At 35.6% G+C, this 26,398-nt stretch overlaps 1 protein-coding gene across 2 annotated transcripts in view; it reads left to right on the plus strand.

The window, feature by feature from the left end:
* DPY19L3 (dpy-19 like C-mannosyltransferase 3) overlaps positions 1-25,885 on the plus strand; it is a 38,329-nt gene extending 12,444 nt beyond the window's left edge. The window contains exons 6-18 of one of the 2 annotated variants that reach the window (XM_062586739.1): positions 1,318-1,441; positions 2,157-2,291; positions 3,765-3,896; positions 5,010-5,111; positions 5,967-6,040; positions 6,274-6,432; positions 7,941-8,066; positions 8,416-8,527; positions 9,090-9,146; positions 14,367-14,449; positions 20,827-20,959; positions 21,696-21,854; positions 22,487-25,885. In XM_062586739.1, the coding sequence (XP_062442723.1) occupies positions 1,318-1,441; positions 2,157-2,291; positions 3,765-3,896; positions 5,010-5,111; positions 5,967-6,040; positions 6,274-6,432; positions 7,941-8,066; positions 8,416-8,527; positions 9,090-9,146; positions 14,367-14,449; positions 20,827-20,959; positions 21,696-21,854; positions 22,487-22,648 (1,558 nt within the window). In that variant the 3' untranslated portion in view covers positions 22,649-25,885. The remainder of the gene's footprint in view (positions 1-1,317; positions 1,442-2,156; positions 2,292-3,764; positions 3,897-5,009; positions 5,112-5,966; positions 6,041-6,273; positions 6,433-7,940; positions 8,067-8,415; positions 8,528-9,089; positions 9,147-14,366; positions 14,450-20,826; positions 20,960-21,695; positions 21,855-22,486) is intronic. The other variant, XM_062586740.1, reaches the window with a different exon arrangement.
* The last annotated feature ends 513 nt before the right edge of the window (positions 25,886-26,398 follow it).

The raw sequence follows: 26,398 nt of genomic DNA on the forward strand, positions 1-26,398 counted from the left end.
TTCCAGGGATTGTTTCAACAACCTATGATCATCAGAAGTTCAGCTTCTCCATTCCATTATTCCTGTAGACATCTCCTGCATTAAGAGTCAGAAAAAAGATGGCAGTTGAACTACTCTGCTGCTTCATCACTTGAAGATTTCTCAGTTCAGAGAGAAACACTAAGGAACTGGCTTTAGGCCAGCACAAAGCAGCTGGAATGAGGCTAAGACTGGTAACACAGGCTGTTATTTGTAACTTAATCAAGGAAATGAAAGTACAGTGTCAGTTCTATCAAAACTATTTGATATGTTAATCAGCAACTCTAAAGAAGTTAATCTGCAAGCATGTCAATTACAGCATGATTATAGGTATATAGTGGTAAAGCTAGTGTTCTTTCTTCTAACAGGAAAGTAATTTAAAAATATATGCAGAGTGCAGTAGTCGCATCTTCATTTCATGAGGTCATCTTTTCCACTCATAAAAGATTTGGAACAGATTTGTTTTGTCCAGCTTTCTAATAATTTATGGACAATGGAAGCTTGTTAAATTTTCCCCAAATAGAATAAATATGTAGAACTGATTTGGATAAAGGCTTGCTGTCCAAATGAAGTATATCTGAAGCTATGGAATAACTCCATTTTAGAAATCTTTTTTCTTCCTGTAGTTAAGCATGTCTCAGCTGTTTTGCTTGTTTTCATTTTTAGCAAATATTTTCTCTACAAAAGACAAAACAGATATTTTTCCTTGCTTTTAATTGAGATTTCATAAATGACTGCCTTCTGGGGAGCTTTGACTTCTGTCACAGTTTTATGTTAGAACATTCCAAAAACGATCAAAAGTTTCTGATCAGTTTAGTGGTGTTCAAATCCAATGCACTGGAGTCATAGGGCAGAAATTTCTAACTGTTTATTCTTGTATGTGCCTTATACAAACCAAAAATGGAGTAAAATTACTAATTACTTGTGAACTCCACATGCTGGATTTTGGAGGTATTTTTGTTTTGGAATCTGTTTGTTTTTAAATCATCTGCTTTGTAAGGAGGCTTTAATTCAAAGTATACAATTTTTAACAGTAAGCTAAGTTAAAATATAAGATTTGAGGTACAAAAAGAATGGGGGATTTGCAGAACTTTCATGCTGATGGTTTTTCAGAGTCAGACATGTTGAAGGGAATAGACTGCAGAGCCTGTAGATTTATTGATAGAATAAGAAAGTTGTAGTAAAAAAAAAAAAAAAACAAAAACAAAAAAAAACACAACAGGAAACATGCCTTTCATTGCAACCTCACCAGGTTGGAATTGTTTGTTTTGTATTGATGAAACTGTTTCTTTTCTACAGAATAGATACTACAAGAGTAGAATTCACCATTCCTTTAAGAGAGAACTGGGCACTGCCGTTCTTTGCAGTTCAAATAGCAGCCATCACATACCTACTCAGAACTCATTTACAGCCTGCTCACGAGGTGAGTATTTCTAACAAGTGTGACGGTAAAACTAGTATCAGAAACATCAGGTCTCTGGTTGGAACATGAAGTGCAGATAACCATCTATAAAACTTAAGGAAAAAATACTTCATAAGCATTTATAGCAGTGGATAGATATAGATATATAGCACTTGAAAAATGAGAACATTAACCAGACAAACATTCTATTGATTTAGATGTAGTTGAAATATGAAGAAATACATACGCTCAACTTTGGAAGAAAATTAAAGGGATGCTTTTAACTTTAATGGGAAGCTCTAAAGAGTACAAGACAAGAGTGCTGTGTATTTGAGAAACATAAGAAGCTGACACAAAGTGGGTAGAAGAAAGGCTCGTAAAGCTCAAGGATTAAAGCTCTTCTTTTGATTTCATTTGTATTAATAGGAGATTCTTGTCATCTGAAGGAGTAAAAGCAGATTCATGATACGTTTTCTCTGACTAGCAGTCTAAGTCATTACTCCTCAATTTGTTTAGGTGAACTAATATTTATGACATAATAAAATATATACTGCATATTAATTTATATGCATTGAAAGGACCTAAAAAAATCACTATTTTCTTGCAGGTAGTGTTAAAACAGTAAAACATAGGTATAAATACAAGAACCTGGAATTCTAAAAAAAATTACTGTTATCCTAGATGCAGTTATTGTAGAAACCAAAGTTAAATAAAAATTCTTTCCTCCCTCTCCCAGAGGCTGACACTTCTGGCTATATTCATAGCAACCTTCCTCTTTAGCCTGACTTGGCAATTTAATCAGTTTATGATGCTGATACAGGCACTGGTGTTATTCATACTAGACTGCTTTGACATGCTTCCCACAGCAAAGGTAAGATCATGATTGGAAATGACTGAACTTTTTCTGTCATTTAACTAATAATTTTAGTTTTGGAGTATTACGTTCTTCAGTGATCTGTATATCAAAAGTAATGCAGAATGTACACTGCTTTGATATAATTTCAATAATTACAGTATATTTATTGTAGGTATAGAAATGAATAAACACAATGTACACCACTTCTGTTTTTCCAGCTGATTATATTTCATTTTGTCTAATTCACTTCATTGTCTAATTTTATTCCAATTTATTACATGCTATTGAAGTTTAATAGAAAAATATTTAGATACAGCTATGTGTTGACACTACTAAGGGATCACTTTTAACCACCATCATAATGGTAGATCTAATAAGTCAATGTACCATAATAGCGAGCATCTCCTCTAGAACTGGCCGGAAGGAAATGAAACACAAAAAATCTTTGCCCGAGACATAGTCATAACAATGTAAGACTTTTGTCCTGACTATTGTCCATTCTTGTATAGGCACTGTACCACAAACAGAGAAATAGAATAGACCAGATTGCTCATGAAAAGTAGTATCTTTTCTACATTAAAATTCACCATAAAACATTATCACATTATCACTGCTACGTTGCTGAACTGAATGAGCCAAAAAATAAAACAAGTGTTACTGGGAGGATAAGCAAGCTTATATTGTCAATCCCAAGAAACAGAAATATGCTGTAGTATATGAAAATACTGTTTTTGAATTCAGTTTCAATATGAAATTCTACTGAAATGATCTTAGCCCATATAAATACTACACTGTCTGAAAAAGGTTCTCACTTAAGCTTTAAGGAAGTTTACAGCAGGATGAACAGTAGCTCATGTTAATTTCAGTGTGAGTTTGAAGCTGACGTATTAGAGATTGTGTTTAACTTAAAATTAGTATAGTGGCTGCATGTCAAAATAAGTGGTTTATTTAATAGTTTCTAAACTCCGCTCATTATATCTGCAAATGTAAGCTGAAGTTAGCAAATTAATGTGACTAATCAGCTACCTTGAAGTTTGGCCCATTTCCAACTTCATCTTAAACTGTTATCAAATGGACTTAATGCACCACTGTTGTTCCATATTAATTTTCCAAGAAGTGCAACTTAAAACTGTTGGAGCTTATTGGACCATTTAATATTGACTAGACCACTGCTGTAATACAGGACTGAACTCAGGATCTGCTTTGTTACTTGTGAACGTACTTAATTACATTAAGTAATTAGCTTTTTCTCACTCTGCAAGTGTTCAAGATGTCCAATTTGGTATAGCATGAGGCTTCCATAGCAAAAATATAAAATATTAATCTAATGACTTCTGGGTATAAATAGAGTAATGGCTATGAGAATAATGATTCAGTGCAACACGGTATATTTCTGTAAAAATGTTGTTGAAATAAGTTTTTAAATGTTCAAGGAAAAACAGTTAAGACAGTTAAGTTTGTAGGCATAAAATATCATTATTATTACAGGTTATGTGGCTCTATATCATTCAAATTTCTGGATTACTGCTAGTCTGTGTCCTGCAGTTCTTTAATTCTATGATTCTTGGATCATTACTTATCAGTTTTAATGCTTCTGTGTTGATTGCAAGGACAATTCAGGTACGTACTGAAGTATTTTTGAGATAGTAAATAAACGATGAGAGAGAGAGAGAGAAGGAGAAGTAGTTTTCAAAAAACTCCCCCCTTGCATGATAATCTTAAATTACTAATACTAATTACAAGAATTACTGTAAAGGAACAAAAACATTGCATGATCAAATAATGATTTAATTACACTAGCTGCAGCATAACTGAGTACATCACACTCTGTAATTGTGATTGCTGTTAACAGCTACGATTGTGTAAGCTGCAGTTTGGTTCCTGAAAGAAAAAAAGAAATTTGCACATGGACTTTGTTTTAGCAGGGCTTGTCTTGGACTTACAGATATGTTTCCAGAAAAATACTCTATGAGAAGTAATCATATGTCAAATTCATTTTCCTGAAATCTGTTGTAACCCTCAAAGATCAGGACTTTTTTTTCCTTCATTTACAGTTCTCTTACTCTGTTACTGGTCATTGTTGACAGCTTCCAACCAGAATATGTGAATTTACATAGCCATTAGTACTGCATCTCTCTCTGTAACTCCTTTTAAAATCAGGACTGTGTTTTTTATAGCTAGATGATGTCTGCACATATTCCAAATTGCCTGTAAGCAGACAAAAGACAACTCTCAGATCTGGAGCTTTGAACTAGAAAATTACTGAAAAGTTTATCACCTGACAGTTACAGTCAGAACATACCTTTGCCATAGTTAGGTGGAAGATCTATCAAATAGATACATGGAAAGGCACACAAAGCTGTTGAAATTGGGGGAAATTTCTGGATCACAACCACTATTTTTTCACTGGGTTTCAGCAATTCTGTAAGCATAATGGGGCCGTCTCTGAAAGATGTCCCTTTGGCTGGTCATAAGACTTAGCCAGATAAGTAAAGCCGGGCAGTATTTGACTTCATTACCTTCAGTTTCTGAGAAAAGTGGGTGGGGAGATCTGGATACTTGGTTATGTTTATATTTTTTGCTTACAGAGGTCTAATCAGGTTTAAATTTGTGTTAGGCTAAACAGATAAGTAATTTCAAATAGTCTATGTTGTCTTTGTTCCAAATACATACAAATGCTAAATATGTCAAGTGTAAGTATGTTTTAAAATGTTAATATATTCTTATTTCTAGAAAAATCTAAAAAAGGGAAGCTTGCTTAGTAGGCTTGGGAAACTTTTTCTCCATGTGCTATTTGTCTCATGCTTGACTCTTCTAGTAAATAAACTCATCAAGGTAAGCAAATTGTTTTATTTTAAAAATTACACAAATTTATTATATTAAAAGCTATTTGTTAAAAGGATTATCTACCATAATGTCTTTAAACAAAAAACTACAGTGAGGTTCCACTACATTTGAGAGAATAGGTTTTAGGAAATTGAAGACTGCTTTGTTAATCTTTTTTAAAGCATATATTCAAAAGTCCTATCGTAAATTAATACTACCTAATCAAATACATATGCATATCTTGAAGTTCACCTGCAGTTTTATAGCAAATATAGATCTATCCTATATTATGATACTGCTGAACGTTTTCAAGTTTTTCATCCAATTCTATTTACTTTTCAGTGAATCTACTTAAAAAATGAATACTTGTTATAAAAATGATGTAGAATATTCCATACTTTTATTTACTTCTTGTGCAGATATTTGCAGACATTAGCAACAGTAACATTTTTTCTGCTTTTGAGTTTTAGTCTTTACAAGAGATTGCATATACAGCAGATTAAAAATTAGTACACATTGAAGTATCACAGTAAGCTGTGGTAAGTCATTGAACTCAAATATAGTTAAAACCAACTTGTCCTGGATAAACTTTATCTGTAATTAGAAAAACTACCCTACGTTTTGGTTCTGGTGTTGTTTTTTTAAGGGAAAAAAAAAAAGTAAATAACTTGTCTTTAGACCGCAGAACCACGGTTGCAAACTGAATGCTTATGATGTACTTTTGGTTGCACAGCTCCATATTTCAGTAAGCCTGTGTTGATCTGCAGTTTCATGAAAATAATGCTAAAAACCCACTATCTTTTTACTACATGAAGTTTAAAGTTTTTATAGTTAGAATATAATTGTTTTTTTTTCCCTTCATAGAAAATTCTAAATCTTGAGTCAGATGAACATATATTCAAATTCCTGAAAGCAAAATTTGGATTTGGCGCAACAAGGTATATGTTCAGCTGCAATTTTATTTTTTTTTGTGTGACTTAAGTAAAGCCTGCACACTGTTACTCATTTAAAAAACTGGTCATAAATCATAGATCTTTAGCTTATGTTTCTCATATTTTCCTCCTAATAATCACATCTGTGGCTTCATTATTGCTTGGAGAAAGGGAACTTTGGTCCTTTTTGGCAGCAAGTTATGAGATACATGATGACAAAATTATTCTTTTTTCTTTAGAGATTTTGATGCTAACCTGTATCTTTGCGAAGAAGCTTTTGGTCTACTACCATTAAATACTTTTTCAAGACTCTCGGATACATTACTTTTTTACGTCTACATATTTGTTCTCTTCCCTATGACAATAGCAGCTGCAATTGTTGCCTTTCAGAACCTTAGGTACAGTATCTTCTAAAAATTCAGATTTTTTGTGACGTTTTTCTTCAGTAGGCTAAGGAACTCACAGTTGAATGCAGTAATATACAGTTTTGTTTTCCACAAGTACTAACAAGACAGCCGTACATGAGATATACAAATCAGGCAAAATAAGTAACTCCCTGCTAATGCTAAAAATGTAAAGTATGTTTCAAAATTAAACAAAACAGCAAGATCTTTCCTAGATTTCTCCAAACTTTTTTGCTCATTGTGTGTCTGTTTCTTTGTTTTGGGAGGGGGAAAAAAATTGTGAGACATTTCCTCTGGAGATATCCTCAAGCTGCCCAGAGGTGAGCTAGCATAATCAATGCTGAACTCCTTGTGATCTGCGTAAAAAGGTGAGACAAGAGTGGCAGACTGCAACTTTGTTCCACCAGCTGCCACCTAATGGTAGTCTCCCTAGCCAGATAGTTCAGGTGCTGCTTTAATCAACTTACTTTATTATATGCTTTATAGCATTCAGAGGAATTTACAGAAGACTAGAAGAAAATGAGTGCTAAACTTATTTTTTTTAAAAAGTAAACAGTTAATTGTAGACCTCTCTTGTTTTACATTGAACCTGGCCAAAAATTTAAAGGGATGATGTGAAAATTGAAATTAATGAAAAATTCAAGGAAACTTATATAACTAATGCCCTGAATTTTAGATTTTATGGAAGACAGGATGAGAGACAAGGAGACATAGACACAGGGATATTATTACCGAACTAAAATTATGGTAAGATAGTACTTGTGAAGTCAGCCATCTGCAAGGCATTTTGTACCGTTTAGCCAAGCTCTGCAAAACTAACTACATCAGTCAATTCAAAAACAAATGGATTCTGCAGCTCTGTATTTTTGTAATTGTAAATACAATCCCAAACTTTACCGTAGTTTTTAAATACTGCCCAGTTATCCCAATTACCTCCACACACACACATCCCCCCCCCAAAAAAACCCAAACTTTCTTCTTTACTAGTCTTCCACCTACATCAAGCAATAACCAGTTCTTTCAGTGTTTCTTTTCTGTAAGCTAACTTCCATTCTATGGCTTTAGTAGAATCCAAATACACCATAACAGCCCACAAATCACAGTTAAAGTTCTTTACTTGCATTAAGAGCTCGCTTAATAAGACCTATGAGATTAGGTGCTTAAAGCAATAAACCAAGCTGCTCAGGCATGCTTTTCTGTAAACATTTGTCTGTTTTTATAATAGCTCATTTAAACCCATTATACTTCAAAAAAAAAAAAAAAACAAAAAAAAAAAAAAACACACAACTGTGAAAAAATACCTGTCCTGTATCAAGTTAGTTGCTATCAGGCTTAATTATATCATAGATAGAGTATTTCCTGTTGGAAGAATAAATGACTGTAGACTAATTGCAACAGTATTTCTCTCTAGCAGCAGAAGGATAGAATAGTTTTTAAAATGCATGCAACTGTACTGTTTGAAGTGTATGACATAACACTTTTTATTTCTTGTATTTAATCAGTGGTTCAACTAAAGCTGGAAAATCCATGGAAAAAATGGAAGACTGCACAATAGCACTGAAGCCTGGGGCTGCTTACAACTTGATTCACACAGTTCTTTTTGGATGTTTGGCATTAAGCACAATGAGGTATTTTTTTTTTTTTAATCATTTTACTGAAAGATTTTACGAGAAAAAGTGTAACTTATTAAGAGTATAAAATATACTGGCTGTAATCTACTTTGGCCGTCAACCTTCCTTCTCTAGCTACTCCTGGTGCACATCTTCTGGACTGAGACACTTCCCAAAAGTCTTGCCACAAAGTTGGGAGCAGAGATGTGCTCAAGAATTAATGGGAAAGTTGATTTTTACTCAATTCTTTCACTGTCCTAAAAGTCTAAGAAAGTTGTGTTCAAAATTTCTCTGACATAACTGATCTCATCAACACAGTTTAGCAGAGCTGTGAATAATCAGCAAAAACTTCTCTATATTCTTCCAGAATGAAGTACCTCTGGACATCCCACATGTGTGTATTTGCATCTTTTGGTCTGTGTAGTACAGAAGTATGGGGACTGATCCTGAAATGTGTTCGTCTCTACACATCACGAAGGGTTAGCACTATACTTACTGCATTTTACAAAAATCTGTTGCTCCAAAGCTAAAACAATCAAGACTCAGTGTTATAAGCCATGTATCAAATGAATAATGTTTTGTAGTCCCCTTAGTCTAGATATTGCTAAAGTGTGTTTGTATAAACTAATTTTAATATGTGGAATGTATTTTCTAATATTTATATATTAAACAGTTCCATTTGAATACACTAGATGGCAATATAGATGTAGCTATGAAAAATCACTACAATTTTACTAAAATATCTTCATCACAGCATCCTGAACAGACATCTACACTGTTACACTGAATGACATAGTGGTTTCTTTTTCACTTTGTGGTTTAAGTATGCAGATACAAACTATCAGTTTTGTAGTAGGTTACTTTTTCTATAGCTTATATTACTTTTTAAAATAAGGGTTTACTTTAAAACGGAGTTAGAATAGGATCTTAAAATTCCATTGCCTGACAAACTTATCAGGGATCAATACATTAAAAATTAAGTCCATCCAAATAAATTTATCACCAGAACTAACCAATGTTTATTTTTGTGATTTCTCTTAGACATATGTGATTAGATATTCTCTCACAATAATTACATTACTGTACATTTCATATAAGGTAAGACTTTTATTCTTCCAGTTTTTGCATTTTTTATGTGCATAGGATTTTCCTTTTCTGCTAAAGGGATTTTGTCTTATATGTAATTAAATACATGATTTTTAGCTGAATTTTAAGAATTATGATAGCCTGCTTAAATTGCATATGCATTTATGCATACAAAATTATGCCTAAAGGTTCGCTTAAGTTCATGGAAGTCAAAATACTTGTTCATAGATAGAAGTGTTGGCCTAGTTGTTTGTGTAAGTTGCCAGATGTGATTTGCATGCATAATTTTCTGAAAGGGTAAGCTGTCTGTTCCAGTTTTTAACTGTTAATTACTAAGTTGCAGATAAGGTACAGATTGTTAAACTGTGTAATGATTCATTGTAGGAGCAGAAATAATCCTAATGTACCTCATTTTATATGTTTTAAGATAAATGTACAGAATTAAACTAGTCAAATAGTTCTGTTATCTTTAATCTGTCCCAGAAGCAAATAACTGTTATAGTTAAACATTTATATGAGAATATGTGAAACAATATATTTATGGAACACCAAGCTAAAATAACATGTTAAAAATTATTGCTGAAAGAGATTGAGAGACTAAATAAGGTTTTTCTAAATTATTAATTTAGAAATCTATTAATTTAATGAAAAGACAGACCATTCTTTCCATGTATATTTACAAAGACCAAAAAAAAAAAAAACAAAAAAAACAGAAGCCACTTTGATGCAGAGATTGTTTCTGTAATATCTAGCACAATAAGTTTTCCATGAAATCACTACCTCCACAAAAACTCAAGGTGATCTGTGTTACTAAAGTTAAAAAGGTAGTAATAAAGCATAATAATTAAGAAAGCTGCTAATAGACTGAGCTTTGGAAGTCTGTTGGGTTTTTTTTCCCCCCTCTTTAAAATAGGGTAACAAAGTCAAACAGAAGACTATAACGGTTTATCAAGTAAACTTAACACTGAGTATTCCACTTAAATTTCCTTACTGTTCTGCTAGAGGACTTTTTAGGGATTTTTCTTTTCCCCATTTACCCACTCCATTTCTGAAAGTAATTGAAATACTGCCATTTCTTTTGACATGGGTGGTGCCAGGAGCACAGCGTTCTCATAGATCGGCAAACGTAAGATATCAATTCAGAATTTTCCAGCACTGTTCATGAGCAGATCTGAAGTTCCTGAATATTGTCAGATTTAATTCTGAAGTCAGAAGAAATCACCAAGGACTTTACAGGCTTTTGTTCAGTTACCGATTGTGCTCAGTCTACTTGAAAAGCTGTATTTTTGTGTTTCTTCTAAATATGGGATATAATTTATGTTGACATTAAGAATATAATTTTTTAAAGTGTTCAATGGGACTAAAGAAACTTGTTACCTCTTAGGGAATTTTTTTGTGTCTCTGAAAAGACAGTTCTTCAAAAATACAGGTACCAGATGGGTGGATATATTTGGATATGTATGTCTTTCCTGCAAAGCTGTAAGAGTTAGTGAGGCTTTAGGAAAAAAGCCTGTCTGACACACTGATAAAGCTTGTCATCAGATTCTCTGGCAATGGTTAGAATAAAAATTCTTACCAAGAGAATCCTAGAAACCTTCCATTACTACTGTGAGAGTAGGTTTATGTATTCTCCTTCCAAAACCATTATAACCAAACTGACAGCTCAAATAGATTTTGGTCAGAGACTTATTTACCTCCTTTCCAGATAAGAATTCATCTGCTTATGCACAATGAATGTTCAGATTGCATGAATATCTTTGCATATTCAGCGCACACACAATTTAACTGGCCATCATGGCTAGTTTTTTTGAACTAATAGTAAGCAAACCTGTACTCTGTTACCTGTGATGGTTACATTTGTGAGAGAAAATAAGCTTCAATGCCATTCCTCAAAATAGGAGTTTTATCCTAATACTGAATAAGCTAATGAAAGCCTCTTTTGAGGCATATGGTTAGTACAATCTCAAATACATCACTTGAAAAATAATTTATTCAGCTACAGATGCAGCTACAACTCTAGCTAGCTTTCAGATTACACATACAGCATGCTATAAGTCCTGCAAGATATCTGCAGTTCTCTTTACACAAGTTTTCTTCATTAGAATAGAGCAAACAGTATCTCTCACATAAAGTGAAAGTTCGGGAGTATTTCCATGCATACTTTAGCTATGTTACAGATAATACATTTATACACATATGCATGCATACATACATACATCTCTGCAGTACTAAATATTCTTTACATTTCACTTCATAATCTTTATATATAGATTTCAGTAGTATCAGTGTCCAGTATCAGCATTTAACTATTTCTCGGCAGAGTAGCATTCATCAAATTGTGTTTAAATGAATCAATCATTTCTAAATAAGTTGTTGGCACTTAAAATCAGTTTCAGAGCGTCAGCAACTCTAGAGTTCCTGGTTTTTGCCAAATAGTTTTGAATTTTCTTTGCTAGTAAAAATGCAGTTTGAGAAGTTAAGTGAATGGATTGTTAATCTTCAGTATGGCCAAGTACTTTTGCTCCAGTCAAAGGTATATATTTGTAGTTTAGCTCTGCTCATGCTAATCATGAGCAGTCAGTCATACCTTTGGCTGTACCAAAGTTCATTGTGTATGTCCTTCGTGTACTTTATATGTATTTATATATTTTTAAGCCTAAAGTTTGTAAACTTTACAGTGTGTAGAAGAAACAACAAAAGAAAATGTAAAGCCTATAAGATTTTTCCAATCCAGACAGAAATCTCTGTTGCTAATTTAGGCATCTGACAACAGACTACTTTTCCTGAAGACTTTGCCCCCAGAGACCAACAGATTACGATTTTGAAAGCTCAGGAAGTGTGGGCTAGATGAGCAGACAGTGAGGTGGATTGAGAACTGTCTGAAAGGCAGAGCTCAGAGGGTTGTCATCAGCAGTGCAGAGTCTAGTTGGAGCCCAGTGGCTAGTGGAGTTCCCCAGGGCTCAGAACTGAGTCGCATCTCATTCAACTTACTCATCAATGACCTAGGTGAGGGGACAGAGTGCCTCCTCAACAAGTTTGTGGATGATACCAAGCTGGGAGGAGTGGCTGACACACCTGAGGGCTCTGCTGCCATTCAGAGAGACCTGGACAGGCTGGAGAGTTGGGCAGAGAGGAACCTCATGAGGTTCAACAAGGGCAAGTGCAGAGTCCTGCACCTAGGGAAAAATAACCCCAGGCACCAGTACAGGCTTGGGGCTGACCTGCTGGAGAGCAGCTCTGCAGAGAAGGACCTGGCAGTTCTAGTGAACAAGTTAACCTTGAGCCAGCAATGTGCCCTTGTGGCCAAGAAGGCCAATGGTGTCCTTGGGTGCATTAGGAAGAATGTTGCCAGCAGGTCGAGGGAGGTGATCCTGCCCCTCTACTCAGCCCTGGTGAGGCCTCATCTCGAGTACTGTGTCCAGTTCTGGGCTCCCCAGTACAAGAGAGACATGAAGGCTGGAGAGAGTCCAGCATAGGGCTATGAAGATGATGAGCACCTGCCCTGTGAGGAAAAGCTGTGAGAGCTGGGCCTGTTCAGCCTGGAGAAGGGAAGACTGAGGGGGGATCTTATCAGTATCTACAAGTACCTTAAGGGTGGGTGTCAAGGGGGTGGGGCCAAACTCTTTCCAGTAGTGCCACGTGACAGGACAAGAGGCAATGGGCAGAAACTGAACCACAGAAAGTTCTGTCTGAATGTGAGGGGGAATTTCTTCCCTGTGAGAGTGACGGAGCACTCGACCAGGTTGCCCAGAGAGGTTGTGGTCTCCTTCTCTGGAGACATTCAAAACCCGCCTGAATGCGGTCGTGTGCAGCATGCTCTAGGTGACCCTGCTTGAGCAAGGGGGTTGAATTACATGATCTGCAGAGGTCCCTTCCAACCTTCGTGAAAGAATATAGTTACACGAATAAGTCCCTTGATTGGGCCAATTATATCTGCTGCTCTCCAGTCTTCCTACATAATCACAGTTTTATGAAAGATCACATATTTTTGCTAAGTAGCACAGCAGCAGCATTTGCAAATTCTTTGGCATTCTTGGGATGAATACTATCTGGATTGGATGATACATGGCTTTTTATGTTATTACAAGGGTTTTCTAACTCTTTATCCTGTGACATTTCACTTTGCAAGCCAAGGATCCTTTTTATCTAAGGAAAGCAGGTTTACAATATGTTTCATATTCTCTGTAGTAAGACTGATGCAAAGCCATCAGTTAGTTATTAGCATTGTAATTATCTTTCCTAATTGTTCCCTTTTGCCCTTGAATATTCACTTGCTTAAACAACAAGAAATCTGTTAAAAAGTCATCTGTTCGGTTGGTTGGTTGGAGATTTTTGTTAGTTTTTCAAAATCTACTTCAGTCCTTCTTATTTCTTTCCTCCATATTTGATTTAGGTATTGTCTTTGGTAAATTTTGAAATACCTGTTTTCCCCAAATAGTCTACTGGATGTTACTATTCAGTCATACTTTTCTTCTGGCTTTCATGGTTCTCTTTTGATTCAACCTTTTGGAATGCATTAATGGCATCCACAGCACATGCAAGGATTTTAGGTTCTGATAAAGATTGAGACATTTTCTACATCCTTCTCTAGTTGTAAGCTGCCTTTCTAAAGATAATAGCATTATGTTAATTCTAGTGCCTTTTCTCTTGCCATCATAGCTATTATTTGATGGCTTGACTATTATATCTTGAACTGTTAACATTTGTATCTCTCGATTCTCTTCTTAAAACTCACTCTATCAAGGAGTAACTTTATAGGATTTAAATTTATTCTCCAGTCAGGGAACTGGAACAACTTGCTTATAATGTAGATGCAATACACAAGAGTAACATTCAGTAACAACTCTTAGTTTTCCTTTGAGTTTAAGGCATACTCTTACCAGCTAAAAGAATTGAGACCCTCCAGGTAGGCCTGAGAAAAGCTGTTCTCAGGTTCACCACAACTGGTCATTTTGTTCTTCTCTGGTCATCTGGCATAAGCTGCAGATCTCAAGCTCCAAAACTGTCTATATGTATATAGGCATGTAAATATATGCCTACATATACACACACACACACACTATAATGGTAGTCACCTCCTTCATAAGAGGTGTAGATATGCTTATGACTTGCAACATCCATGTGCCAGACAAGATCCGTTGCCAACTGAGAGGAAGTAGATACCCATTCCAACATGCAGAGCTTTTCTTGTTCATTCTGCCTTCAGTTTGTTTTTGTTTGTTTTCATTTTAGTTCTGGCCAGGAATAATGGATGAACTGTCAGAGCTGAGAGAATTCTATGACCCAGACACTGTGGAGCTGATGAACTGGATTAAGTAAGAGGATTTTTTTCTTCTGTTTAATTTAAATGCTATTTATGTAGATCTAATGTTCTTATGTATAGTGCTCTCTTCTGTTTGTCACAGGTTGTCAGTGAACTCTGATGACCCATGAGGAGAGTTAAGGAGGAGTGGGCTGCCTAGAGGTTAGCCTATTAATGGCTGTTACAGTTAGATGTAGTCTTCCAGCCTGCTCTGCGCTGGTTCAGGATTGTGGCAGTGCATTGCATGTGTGTCTGGAAGCAGTTTACTCCACTTGCTCCCATAAGCACACACAGTTCCCAGTTTAAAGAGATGTCAAGTTTGGAGGTGTCAGGTTCTTCCGTAATACTGCTCTTAACATCAATAATACTTTGCATTGAAATAATTTTCCTTCCTACCTACTCTGTTGGGTGGCCTTCTCTTTTCAACTTTACAGTTTTAGAAATCTTGGATGTACAAAGTTTTAGGGCTGGGAAATCTTTACCCTGCAGTCTGTTTCTTGGGCTTTAAAATAATCCAAGTTGTTCATACTTACACAGTACCTTGTTACAGAGCATAGCAATTCTGGTGTGCAGAGTGGATGCAAATCTGAATTCAGAGCCCTCAATATACCTAATTACACTGAAATTAGAATTATTCCCAATATGTGTTCTAAGCCTTGAACAACATTTATAATCAAACTTGAACTTCCAAGACACAACATAGGTGTGAAGTCTGTATCAGGAATATGAATCAATCATTTCAATCCTACCCTCATCACTTATGCTTTCTTACAAAGCCTTTCGCAGAGCATAGGAAAGTATTTAAAAAGGTGGAAGCAGTTTGGGACACTGCATGTAGAAGATCCTGAGAAAAGGGCCAGATAGGGTGTTCTCTAGGGGACTGAACTTAAGGGGTATATTCTATTAAATAAGATCAACACTAAAAACTTTTAGGAGAAGTTCTGAACAGAGATATTCCTGGGAGTTGAATATATTTGGAAGGTATTTCCTTTTTGAGGAAAATATTCTAAAAGGAAATCCAAATTTACTACATTTAGCCCTGAACTGTTTGTAAAACTTCCTTGGAGCACTGTGTTGTGCTTTTGCATACAGTGAACTTAAGCGAAGCCAGTCAGCCAGCAGTTAAAGCCCATTCCACCCTGAGCAATGTTTTTATGCTCTGTAATGTTGAATTTCTTTAGTCCATCAGCCAGAAGGAGTAATTTACAAGCAAAATATATGGCAAACCTTCACTGACTTATTTTGAAAGCAAGCCATGTTTTTTCCATCATTTAATATCTCTGTAGCCATATTGACATGTTCTCATGACTAATGTTTACCAGCCAGTTCCATTTAGCACTGCTGTTTTATTAAGAGATGGTAAATGTCTGATAGTTCAGGTCTCCAGTGTACAATATATAGAGTTACATATAGATTTATGCATAAAATATGCATGTGGAGTTATTCCCAGCCATGAACTGGATTTGACTGGATCCGGTGAGAATAATTTTTCTTACATTCTTAGTGCTGAGAATGCTAAACTGATGCTTGTCCTCTCTTCATTTTAAGTCATGACAGACAATTAGAGTGAGATTTTCTGTTTAGAATTTATTTTTTAGAAATATTATTCATGTAAAGAAAAGCTAATTGTCTATGCATTAAATACCAGTCAACAGCAATTTATGATATGTTCCTCAAGGTGGGATTCATTTTCTTTACTTAAATTTTAATTTGTAAGGAAAATACTTTACTGTACTAACAGGCAATAGTTCTGCTATAGGTAATGATTTGTCAAGTTTGCATTATGCTCCACTGGTGTCAAGAACTAATTATTCATTATTAACACTCAGCATGAAGAGCCCCAATTTGTCATGTGTAGCACTGAATTAGGAATAACTCATCTGTACTGCAGTCTCTCCACATCAAGACCACCCTTCTATCTGCTTAGATCTGAGTGCATATTAACTTTTCCAAATATACAGTCTGAATAATAGCCAACTATTCATCTGTCCAATGTAGAATGTCTACAGTCTTTTTTTTAAAAAAATACACTATCCCACTAATTAAAATTACCATAGCATTTCCAGGTAGTTTACCGGTTTATATATTTATTATAAAAGTTTTTGCATAGTATTTGAATGCATCAATTACAGAGCACAAATTTTATTATAGTGATCTTACTTATGCCAGTCTCTTGCTTTTTTCTGCCTACCATCTCACTTTTATTACATTCTAGTTCCACCAGTGATCCAGGGTAGTTCACAGCTCTCATCTCACATTAGAAGACCATAAGCAGTTACTAAAAGCATAGAAAAGCTTGTTACAAGTCTCAAAGTACAGCCATACCAGTGGAAAAGTTAACTGAGTTTTGGCAGAGCATGGTTGTGTCAGGTGTATTTGATTTGGTGTGGGACAATAAGGCAAATTTTTGCCTTATATTGGAGACCCCCACAGATCTAAAAATAAGCAGCTAAGGTTATGAAAGTGGTATACCTGTGTCTCAATGATGATAATTTCTGTTAATTTCAATCCAACTGTAAATTCTAAGTCTTCACTCTTACTTACTTATGTGCCTGATATATGATCTCAAGGGTAATCATACCAAAATTCAGCATATATTTCACACTTTAAAGGTAGTGGTACTATTTTTTTTTTTTTTTTAATAATTTTTCTTAAATACTAGGGCTTATGCTTTGTGATTGACCCTTGGTTTGTCAGTAAAATTCAGGCATGTATTTAATGGTGCCTTAGAACTGGGTTTATATCTACTGTGCAAGTGCACTCCTTTATGAGAGCAAAATATGCATGCATAAAATTGGGGCTGGGACTATCAAAAGACACATCCTATTGCTCTTTCTCGGTGGCTGTCTTTTTCCATTTTTGCTGTTTTCAGTCTTTCCAAACCAGAGAAATGAAAGAACTTTGACAATTTCATTGACTATATTTTGCTGCCTATCATTTTCAGCTAATCTTGTAATATTTTAATATTATTTTCTGGAAATAAAAAGACTGTTTTTAAGAAAAAAAATATTCTGAAGTAGCGTATTTGAGAGGCCCTTTTCAGAATCTCCTTCTGTGTGATCCCTTTGCTTTGTAGATTCATATCACATCCAGATGCTAGTAAAAGAATAATCTGAAATTTGTCGGGTACTGTAGCTTTGAAAGCTGACTGCAGAGTTCAACTTTGGAGGACTTAACAGAAATGGTCATTCTATTTCTGATGAGGTAAACTATAGTTGCAATGTTTGCCATTCCAGTAGGACTTCCTTAAAACAAGCACACAAGAATTCTTTAGCAGCTTAATAAAAGAAAGAATTACTACTACTTTAAGGTTTGCACAAGTAGGGCATAGACCTGTAATTTCTATAAAATATTTTCTTTTTAATGAGTTATTCTTCAGTACTTATGTAATTCTCTGCATTCTTAAACATAAAGAAGAAAAGCTTCACACATTATATTATAGGCCTTAGTTTACCCATTAGTTCAGATGTAATTAACTTGTTGAAAGCTTAGAGCTTCAAAAATAAATGAGATTATTTGTTGAAAATGCCATCAGGTCTACTTGGAGTGACATTTAAATTATATAATGTAAATCAGTTTGACCTGTAAGTCCTTGTCATTATTTAGTGACATTTTGTACAGAATAAATTGTTTGCAGGTTGGGCAGTGTGGTATGGAGCTTGGCAGAAAGCTATAACAACAAATTATCCTTTCATTTTATACATCATTTGTTCAGACATTTGTAAAAATTGCTTCGTTTTTCTATAACAGAGAAGTGTCATTCAGTGGTTTGAAGCACATTAGCTGCCTTGGATACAGACCACAGCAGTTCGCGTCTGACTCAGGTGGGAGCGTTAGAGAAAGAGGCTTGCACAAATAGAGGAATCATGCTGCACCTGAAGACTATTAGTTAATTGTCAAGTCTCCCTCTAGCGGCTGTTTCAGAAGATAAAGACTCGGTAATTGCTACCAGCTCAAGTCCTTTAAGCTAGGAATAGGAAGGGCAGGCATCACGTAAGCTGAGCGTGCCGGTTCCCAGGTGTCTGTTCACGGCAGTGCAGCCTAGTGCCGAGTGTGGTTTCTTGGCATTACCAGGAAAGCACAGGAAAAGAGTTCATCGAGTAGCAGTGGCAGTAGCTACATGCTGCTCGGGGAACCATCCAGGTTGGCCCCGATAAGGTAGGGGTAGTGATATGTCTTAAGCTGCATCATTTTCTCTGACTTCATACATGTTTCCCTGAGATTTACATCTGCTTTCCCCTGGAACACCCAACTCTAAACTCCCTCTGGGAACAAGGCACATAAGCCACCGCTTTGAAAAGCGAGCGAGGGGCAGTGCTTTCTGCCTGTGTTTAGAAGAACAAGAAGTGGCACAGCTGTCTTAATACCTGGTAGTTAGAAAAAACCACATTCAACAATAATTTCACCTCTTCTGGGTAAGAGAGCATGCTCTTAGAAAGGGAAAGAGTTGAACCAGAATCTTCTTCATCTTTCAAAAGTGTTTTAACAAGTTATGGAAAAGGGACTTAAAGGCAACTACTCCTGCAGGTTATTTTGGGGGAACTGTTTAAAATAAACAAAAACCTCTCAAACCAAAGTTTTATCCTGTAAGCTTGCATTATACTGAGCTGTTCAGGAATCATAGGTGAAGGTTTGCCTTGGTGAGGCTGAAGCAGAAATGAGTACAGCTGAGCATTACGAAACTTAAACTGATCTTGAACAGGAACAGAAACAGCCATTTAGCACTAGAGATCTTTGCTGAACCAGGCATGAACACACCTGCATATGGAAGTTATTTTCAGAATCATCATTTTCTATTTAGGTGTTTGAGCTCTACCAAGCCCCACTGTGAACATAGTCCATGCTCTTTTCAGCTTAGTCTGAAGAATTGTGTTTTGTTACAGATTCAGCGATTAGTCCTAGGGCCATTACGTATGTGTAGCATTAAGTTCTAAGACATTTTGATGAAAAACTTACTTCATGACACTGATGTCTTTGAATGATTTAATTAAAAAAGAAATAAAGAATTTAAAATGGAACTGGTTTTATAAACTGCTGAAAAACTAGTATTTCAATAAAGTTAAACTGGCATATTAAAAATACTATCTCTGTCCTCTCTAGATGAGATTAACATACTAATGCTAGAATATTTAGGAGGGGCTTGTAATAAATATTATTTCTAAGCATTATCTCATGGAAGGCAATAGTAAAATTTAATGCTTGGTTTCTTAACATTTTCAAGCCTGTCTGGAGCTTAAAGCAGATTGAATTTATAGCTGTGGTTTCAAAAGGCTTCTAAGTGCTCCCTGGCATGGCACAGTCACTACCATAGATGGATGTGTGTGGAGTTTAGGTGTCTATTCACATTCCTTTCTAATTTCATTTTACTTTGTTTAATGTATAGTTTTTTCTGTTGTTTCAGTCTTTTCACAGAACACCCTTTGGCTATATGCCTACAGAGCACTAGGTACTAGCTACGCAAGTGGCTATGACACATTTTTATTAGCCTAATGATAGTAATCTGTACTGCCTTGCATTTTTACTTCGTGTCTGTCTGCTGTGTCCTACTGTTGTGCCTTTTCATATATTTTAGGTTGCAAACTCATGAGGGTGGGAGGCAGAAATCATTTTTTCATAATGGATATTTAGACAATCCTGAAATACCAGAACTGTCATTCAGATAACAACTCCAGGCACTGGCTTTGATTTTAGGCAAACTTACAACAGCAGTAATTAACAGTTTTTTTTTCTAGCATCTTCTGCATCATTCTTCCACAGCCATAGTTTTTAACTTGGGTGACTTTTTCAGGACTACTTTATTTCACTCCCATGATTATCCAAACGGGAAGATCAGTCTGTCTTACATTAGGAAAGTTTTTATTGCATTCATATTCCAAGAGAATGGCAAGGCAATAACAAGAAGTGCTTGTGTTCAGATTAGCTTATCTGTTTTATATAGAGTATTTTATGAGATGCAAATCTTAGTTACAATAATTTTCTTGCAGTAAAGAAAAAATGAGGCTATAGAAATTTATAAATATTCAGCAGACATGTGAATGCAAAAAAACAACCGAAACACGGAAGTTGGTTAAAGTTTCTAGGCTTGTGTTTTCCATAAATATTTTCATTAGGTATGCTACAATATTTAAGGAGTCTGTATTTATTATTGCAATTTATTCACTTCACAAATGTATGCTTTTTAAGAGTATGCTTTTAAAAGGAATATTGGAATTTAAGGCTTCCTCTTGTGGGGAGAGGGAGAGGAAAGGGTGCACACATTTGCTTCAGCAGTTTGCTCCTTGAAAAGGGGAGAGGCAGAAGAATTTTTTCAGTATTTTTGTTTCTGATCTGTAGTAATTGAAGCCAAAATGCCCCTACAGAGACTTCTCAGACTTGTGAACATTTGTTTAGGTCAAACACTCCAAACACAGCAGTGTTTGCTGGGAGCATGCAGCTACTAGCAGGAGTCAAACTGTGCACTGGACGGGTCTTAACTAATCATCCCCATTATGAAGATAAGCATCTGAGAGAGAGAACAAAACAGGTAAGAATATTCTGGTTGTTTCAGCTAATACTCATCCTTGTCACTGGCTCCGCTCCACAAAACACCTGCCATCTCTAACAACACATTGGTAGTCGCATTGCACACTTTACCCATTGCTTTAGCTTATTTTCAGCTGCAGTCCCAGGATTTAATTTGTGAAACTCATAGTACTTTGGGATCTGCTAACTCACTTCTTGTGGCTGGTATATGTCTGAATGACTATACCTAGATACCCAAGCTAGTTCTGAATGAGCAGGTTTGGGTTCTGTTGGGATTAATATATCCTACTTCTCAACCAATTCTTTAACCTATGTGAAGTGTTTCCTTGATTTGCCTAATACTCTCTTCAGTTCCCAAATAGCACATTACATTTAATATAGAAACCACCTCCACACAAAGCTGGAGAGCGAGCTTAAAACTGTCATTCCCTATAAAACAGACAGTTTCCAAGAGCTTTACAGTGTCTACCAAGGACTTTATGCAGACAGCAGCATGATTCATTAACTTTCAGTTTTGTAGTCAACAGCAATGCTATTTGGCATCATAGTAGCTGTAATATAGAAACTCTAGATTGCTACTGGATACAGCATATATATGTATGTATTTTGAAAAAAGTTGTATGGATTATAGATCTCTTTTTTCTAGTTCAAGGTAAAGGAATCATGAAAGAGCAAACAAAGAAATACATAGCAATAACGTACTTATTGTCTTACAAGTTAGTTTTTTTCCTTTATAGATTTATCAGATTTATGCCAAGAGATCTCCTGAAGATGTTTACAGAATACTGCGATCCTTTGGCACAGATTATGTGATCCTAGAAGACAGTATATGTTATGAAAGAAGACATAGTAGAGGCTGTCGGTTACGTGACCTCCTTGATGTAGCTAATGGTCATGTAAGTATTTTATAAAAATTTTAGAAATAAATTATGTTTTGTTAAGTTTATTGTGGAAGAACTGTAATTGGTTTGAAGCAGCTTGGATTTTTTTCCACTTCATTATGACAGTGGGAAGTAAATCTAACAGAGCCTTTAAACATGCTTACAGTTGCCAGAATGAACCCTGCTTACTTTTAATGGTGTTTGCTAATTAACAAGGAGGACTTTAACCTGGGGAAAGTAAGTAATCACTTCCTACTGAGCATCAGGTTAGCAGTGCACACATAGTATTCCTCTCCAGGGAGTAAATCATGGCACAGCTTCAGCTGCCTCAGGAAAGCTGACAGGTGTGCTACACCATTGTGTCAAGGGAATTTTCAACCATTTCTGGAGTCAATGTAGCCCCTGCAGGCAGCATAACTAAGAACAGATAGGTGCCACTGACACATCAGCTGTTTATGAATAATAGAGACAATGATACTGTAACCTTAACATTTTTTCCTCCCATTTATTTCACACAGTCACTGTTTTCAAATCTGACCGGTCTGTCCTTCTAAATGTATTGCCACAGTTGCTTTCATTTTTTTATTATTGCTTATAACAATGAATCGGCTAAAGATATTTCACATATCTGTTCACTTTCATTGCAGATCATGGATGGTTTGGGAGAGAATGAACCTGATTTGAAACCTTCGTTGTATCCTCGCTTCTGTGAGGAAATTAAAAAAAATCTGCCTTCTTATACTGTACGCTTCACCAGAGTGTTTCAAAATAAGACATTCCACGTTTACAAGCTTGCTAAGCATAAATAACATTTCCAACAATGGCTTCAAGTTCAGTATTTTAATCCTAGAGTCCACATTAGAAGATGCAGAAGTTTGTGAAGAAGTTTACAAATGTAACACATTTGTAGTACATTTTACATTAATAACTTGTTTAATTTTTTTTAAAAAAACAAAAGACTGCCTCATTTTGATAACATTCTTGATGTTGCCAAAATTTTCATAGATTCACAAGTATATGCTAGCAGGGACTATTTTAATTATCTAGTCTGACCTTCTGAATACCTAGGATATACATTCTTTCCATTTTTAACCAACCAAAAGACACAAAATGAGCTGCCTGCATGACCACTACAGAATAGCTAACCTACAAAGTTCCGCTCTTGGTTTTGGATTTTTACTATAAAAGTGATAGAAATTCAATGAAATTAGCCCATGCCACTGCATTACTAAGTATGCATTATCTTTGTGAACTATTAAAGTAATAACAATATTGGGTTTAGTCTTAAAATCTGATCCTTTCTGACAAACTTTTATGCTCTTTCAGTGCCTCTTTTTTGAATTTGTTGGGGCTACATGTGGACATGAGTTTCCAAGCTTATGTTTGCAGAATTAGTAAGTGCAGAATCAGCAAACAAGTTTTAGTCTGTTCTAATCTGATTGTACAGCAGTTTTTAGTGATACAGAAACATGCTGGTTTATAGCATTACGCATTTAATGATGGAGTGTTACGCATTTCTAATGAGAATTAAGGTTGGAGCACGCTTTTGATACATGTTGCATGTTTGTATCCTCTCACAATGCTCAGGACAAACAAACAACAAATTCCTCTGCTTGGATTCTCATACCATTATTTTCTGTTTGCTTTCCAAACCACAGAGCATCCCTTTCACCCTGCATGCATTCCAGAAGTAGAATACCAGAATGGAACACTGCCAACCTTACAAAAGAAAGATTCATCTTTCAAATTGGTAGGAAACTTGGGTATTTAAAATACGTTCAGGTATTTTTTTTTTTTGCTTTACGATATTTCAAATACAAAGCTACATTTTTAGCACAATAAAAGCTGTTATTATGTCCTTGCTCCTTATCCGAAAAAAAAAAATTACAGGGGTTCTTTTTGAATTGGTTTGGAAGATTAAGTGAAGGCAGGCTTCAGTATCCAAGAACTTTTGATTTGTTTGTAGCCTTTGTCTTTTTTCCAGGCTAGAACTTTGTAATTCTATTCACTTTTTAAATGCTATGTAGATAGCTTCTCACTTTTACTGTAATTTAGCGCTATTTTGGTTTTATATTGAAATCAGAGATTAAGCCTGACTGAAAGTCTAACAGTACTCTCCAAGTTAATTAGGTATCTACTAGGATCATTTGTTTCTTATGAAAAACAGAATAGTAATAATCAAGTGCCTCTAGGCCAACATTGAATTAACATTTGAACACCTATTAGAGTGTTTGTGGCTTGTGCAAATAACTCAGTTACAATAATTATCACTGCAATTAATTTCTAATGATGAGAAACTTAAAGTGCTATTGATAGCAAACTCCACATTTAATTTAATCAAGATGTGTAATGAGATTAACTTCCACAACTGAGCTGTGTTTCAATTCCAAGTGATTTAAATGTTTTCCCTTTTCAGTTGTAGTAAGGTAAATTACTGAAGAGATGAGAGACAGTTATGTCACATGCTCAAACAATTTTATATTCAGTAAATACTCATTAAATAACCTTCAACATCTTCCTGCACTTTCATGCTAATACAGAAGGAAAGCGTGCTTTAATCAGACTGTGTTTAAATCAAACATTGGCAGTAGCTAGACTGTTAAACTGAGCAACAGAAACTCCTGAATAATTTCAATCCTGTATCCCTTAATGAGGTTGGAGACCACTGCAGTTTAGCGTAAGACAATAATAAAATATTTTAATCAGTATTAAAACTTTAATTAGGCCCATAATGATGCATGCCTGTTCTTGCTGAAAGCAGGGGTCAGTGAATTCCTCAATGAGTGCCTTACAGTAATTGAAAACAAGCACAGGTAAGGTAAAGTATCTCTAGGCTGTACTGTCTTATTTTAAAATGTGGTTGTGTCTTTCTTTAATGGTGCATAAACTTTCTTTTTCCAATTTAAGTGAAAGATTCCAAGATCCAACCATAGCCTATAATTTTCAGAACTTATTTCTAGATAACAGCTGAAGTTAAGAAGTCCTTACAATAACAAAATTATTTTTAAGCAGAGTAGTATCTCCTTAGAACACAAATACCCCTCAAAATAGCATAGTAGAAATTTGAGGTGTTAGATTCACAGTATTTTCAAAATTATTTTAACTTCTGCAGTTAGCAGTCACTAAGGCCTCCACAGTTTGTGACTTTTAAATAATTCCAACCGTTCTAGTACCTGAAAAAATACCAATTTGGACGGAGAGACATATTTCAGTGGCTATTTAGTAAAATCTTCAGAAGACTAATCTCTATAAAACAGAAAATGCCAAGGAGCAGACCACTTACCAGCTCAGCAGAAGGAAGATGCTCATCAGGACAGTGACCCTAGCAGCCTCAGCGGCTGCTTCATGCCCCTGATTTAAGGGCTTGGCTGCAGAGCAGAGCATGCTGGGGAGGGCTCCAGCGGCGGTGAGTGGTCAGCCTCTGCCAGGGTGCTGGGCTGAGGGACCCCGGGTAAAAAGGGCTGCGTTCCCTGTCCCTAGACGTTGGGTATATTGAGACTTCTAGGAGATACGTGGTGTTTTATTTGTTTGAAAATTACTTTCTCTGCTTCCTGTGTCTTTCCACAATACACCTACATTGCGTTAAAACTCTTAATTTTTTTGTAACAACTTCTGCTTATTCTTGAACTACATCATCCCAATGCATCTTATTTCCAAGTGGCTGTTGTAGCATCTGTTTCATCGTATTAAGTATGATTCATCCCCATGAACAACACTTGTGGCAGTGCACTATATGAATGAGACCATCATGATTTCTGCAATATGTTATATATTGTCTGTAAGGACTATTAAGTAAGTAAGTTGTGCATTATCAGTGGAATTGCAAGCATGAAAGACTTACTTCTTTTAGATAACAGAGCCAAAATGTTATCAAGTAGCCAGAATGTTTTAGAGGAGAGAAAAGCCTTTGAGATCCATAATTATATTTTCAGTTCTTGTTTCAATATTCTGCTGGACAAATCTAACATATAACTATTTTATAATATGTTGTTGTACAGAGATGTAATGACTATTGTATACTAAATAAACTTGTGTCACTAGAAAAACCACAAGTTTGGGTTTTTATGGTGGGAGGGATAGAGAAAGGAGCAGGTAGGGAATATAACACTCCTAGTATCAGTCCATACGGAGGAAAACAAAGTTTTCAGCAGGTCTTCACTTTTTTTCCATGCTCGTTACATGGCATGTATCACTGACTTTCTTGACTCATCTCTGTGTTTTACAGGTTGCTGGAATTCTTTTCACTATTACAAGTTAAAACTGTATCAGTCATGATTGTTCCAATTCACCCCATGTGCTTAGCTTTAACAGGATCAGTAGACTGTCTGAGGAAATTATACTAATTTAAGTAAATATCCTTTGTTTTGACCTGTAGCGATCCGCTGCTAGCTTCCTCATTGCCGCTTAAGTTTTAGTTAGTTATCTTAGTGAATTTTAAGATGATTTGAATTGGGATGTCCTGTAGATACACCTTTGAAAATTTAACCCTTCTCTCAGCAGGTAGAAATGGGATGTGCAGAGGCACACGCATGCGTGCGCACACACACACACACACACAC

This window comes from Rhea pennata, chromosome 13 (genome assembly GCF_028389875.1).
Source record: "Rhea pennata isolate bPtePen1 chromosome 13, bPtePen1.pri, whole genome shotgun sequence".
NCBI classification, from domain to species: Eukaryota; Metazoa; Chordata; class Aves; order Rheiformes; family Rheidae; genus Rhea; species Rhea pennata.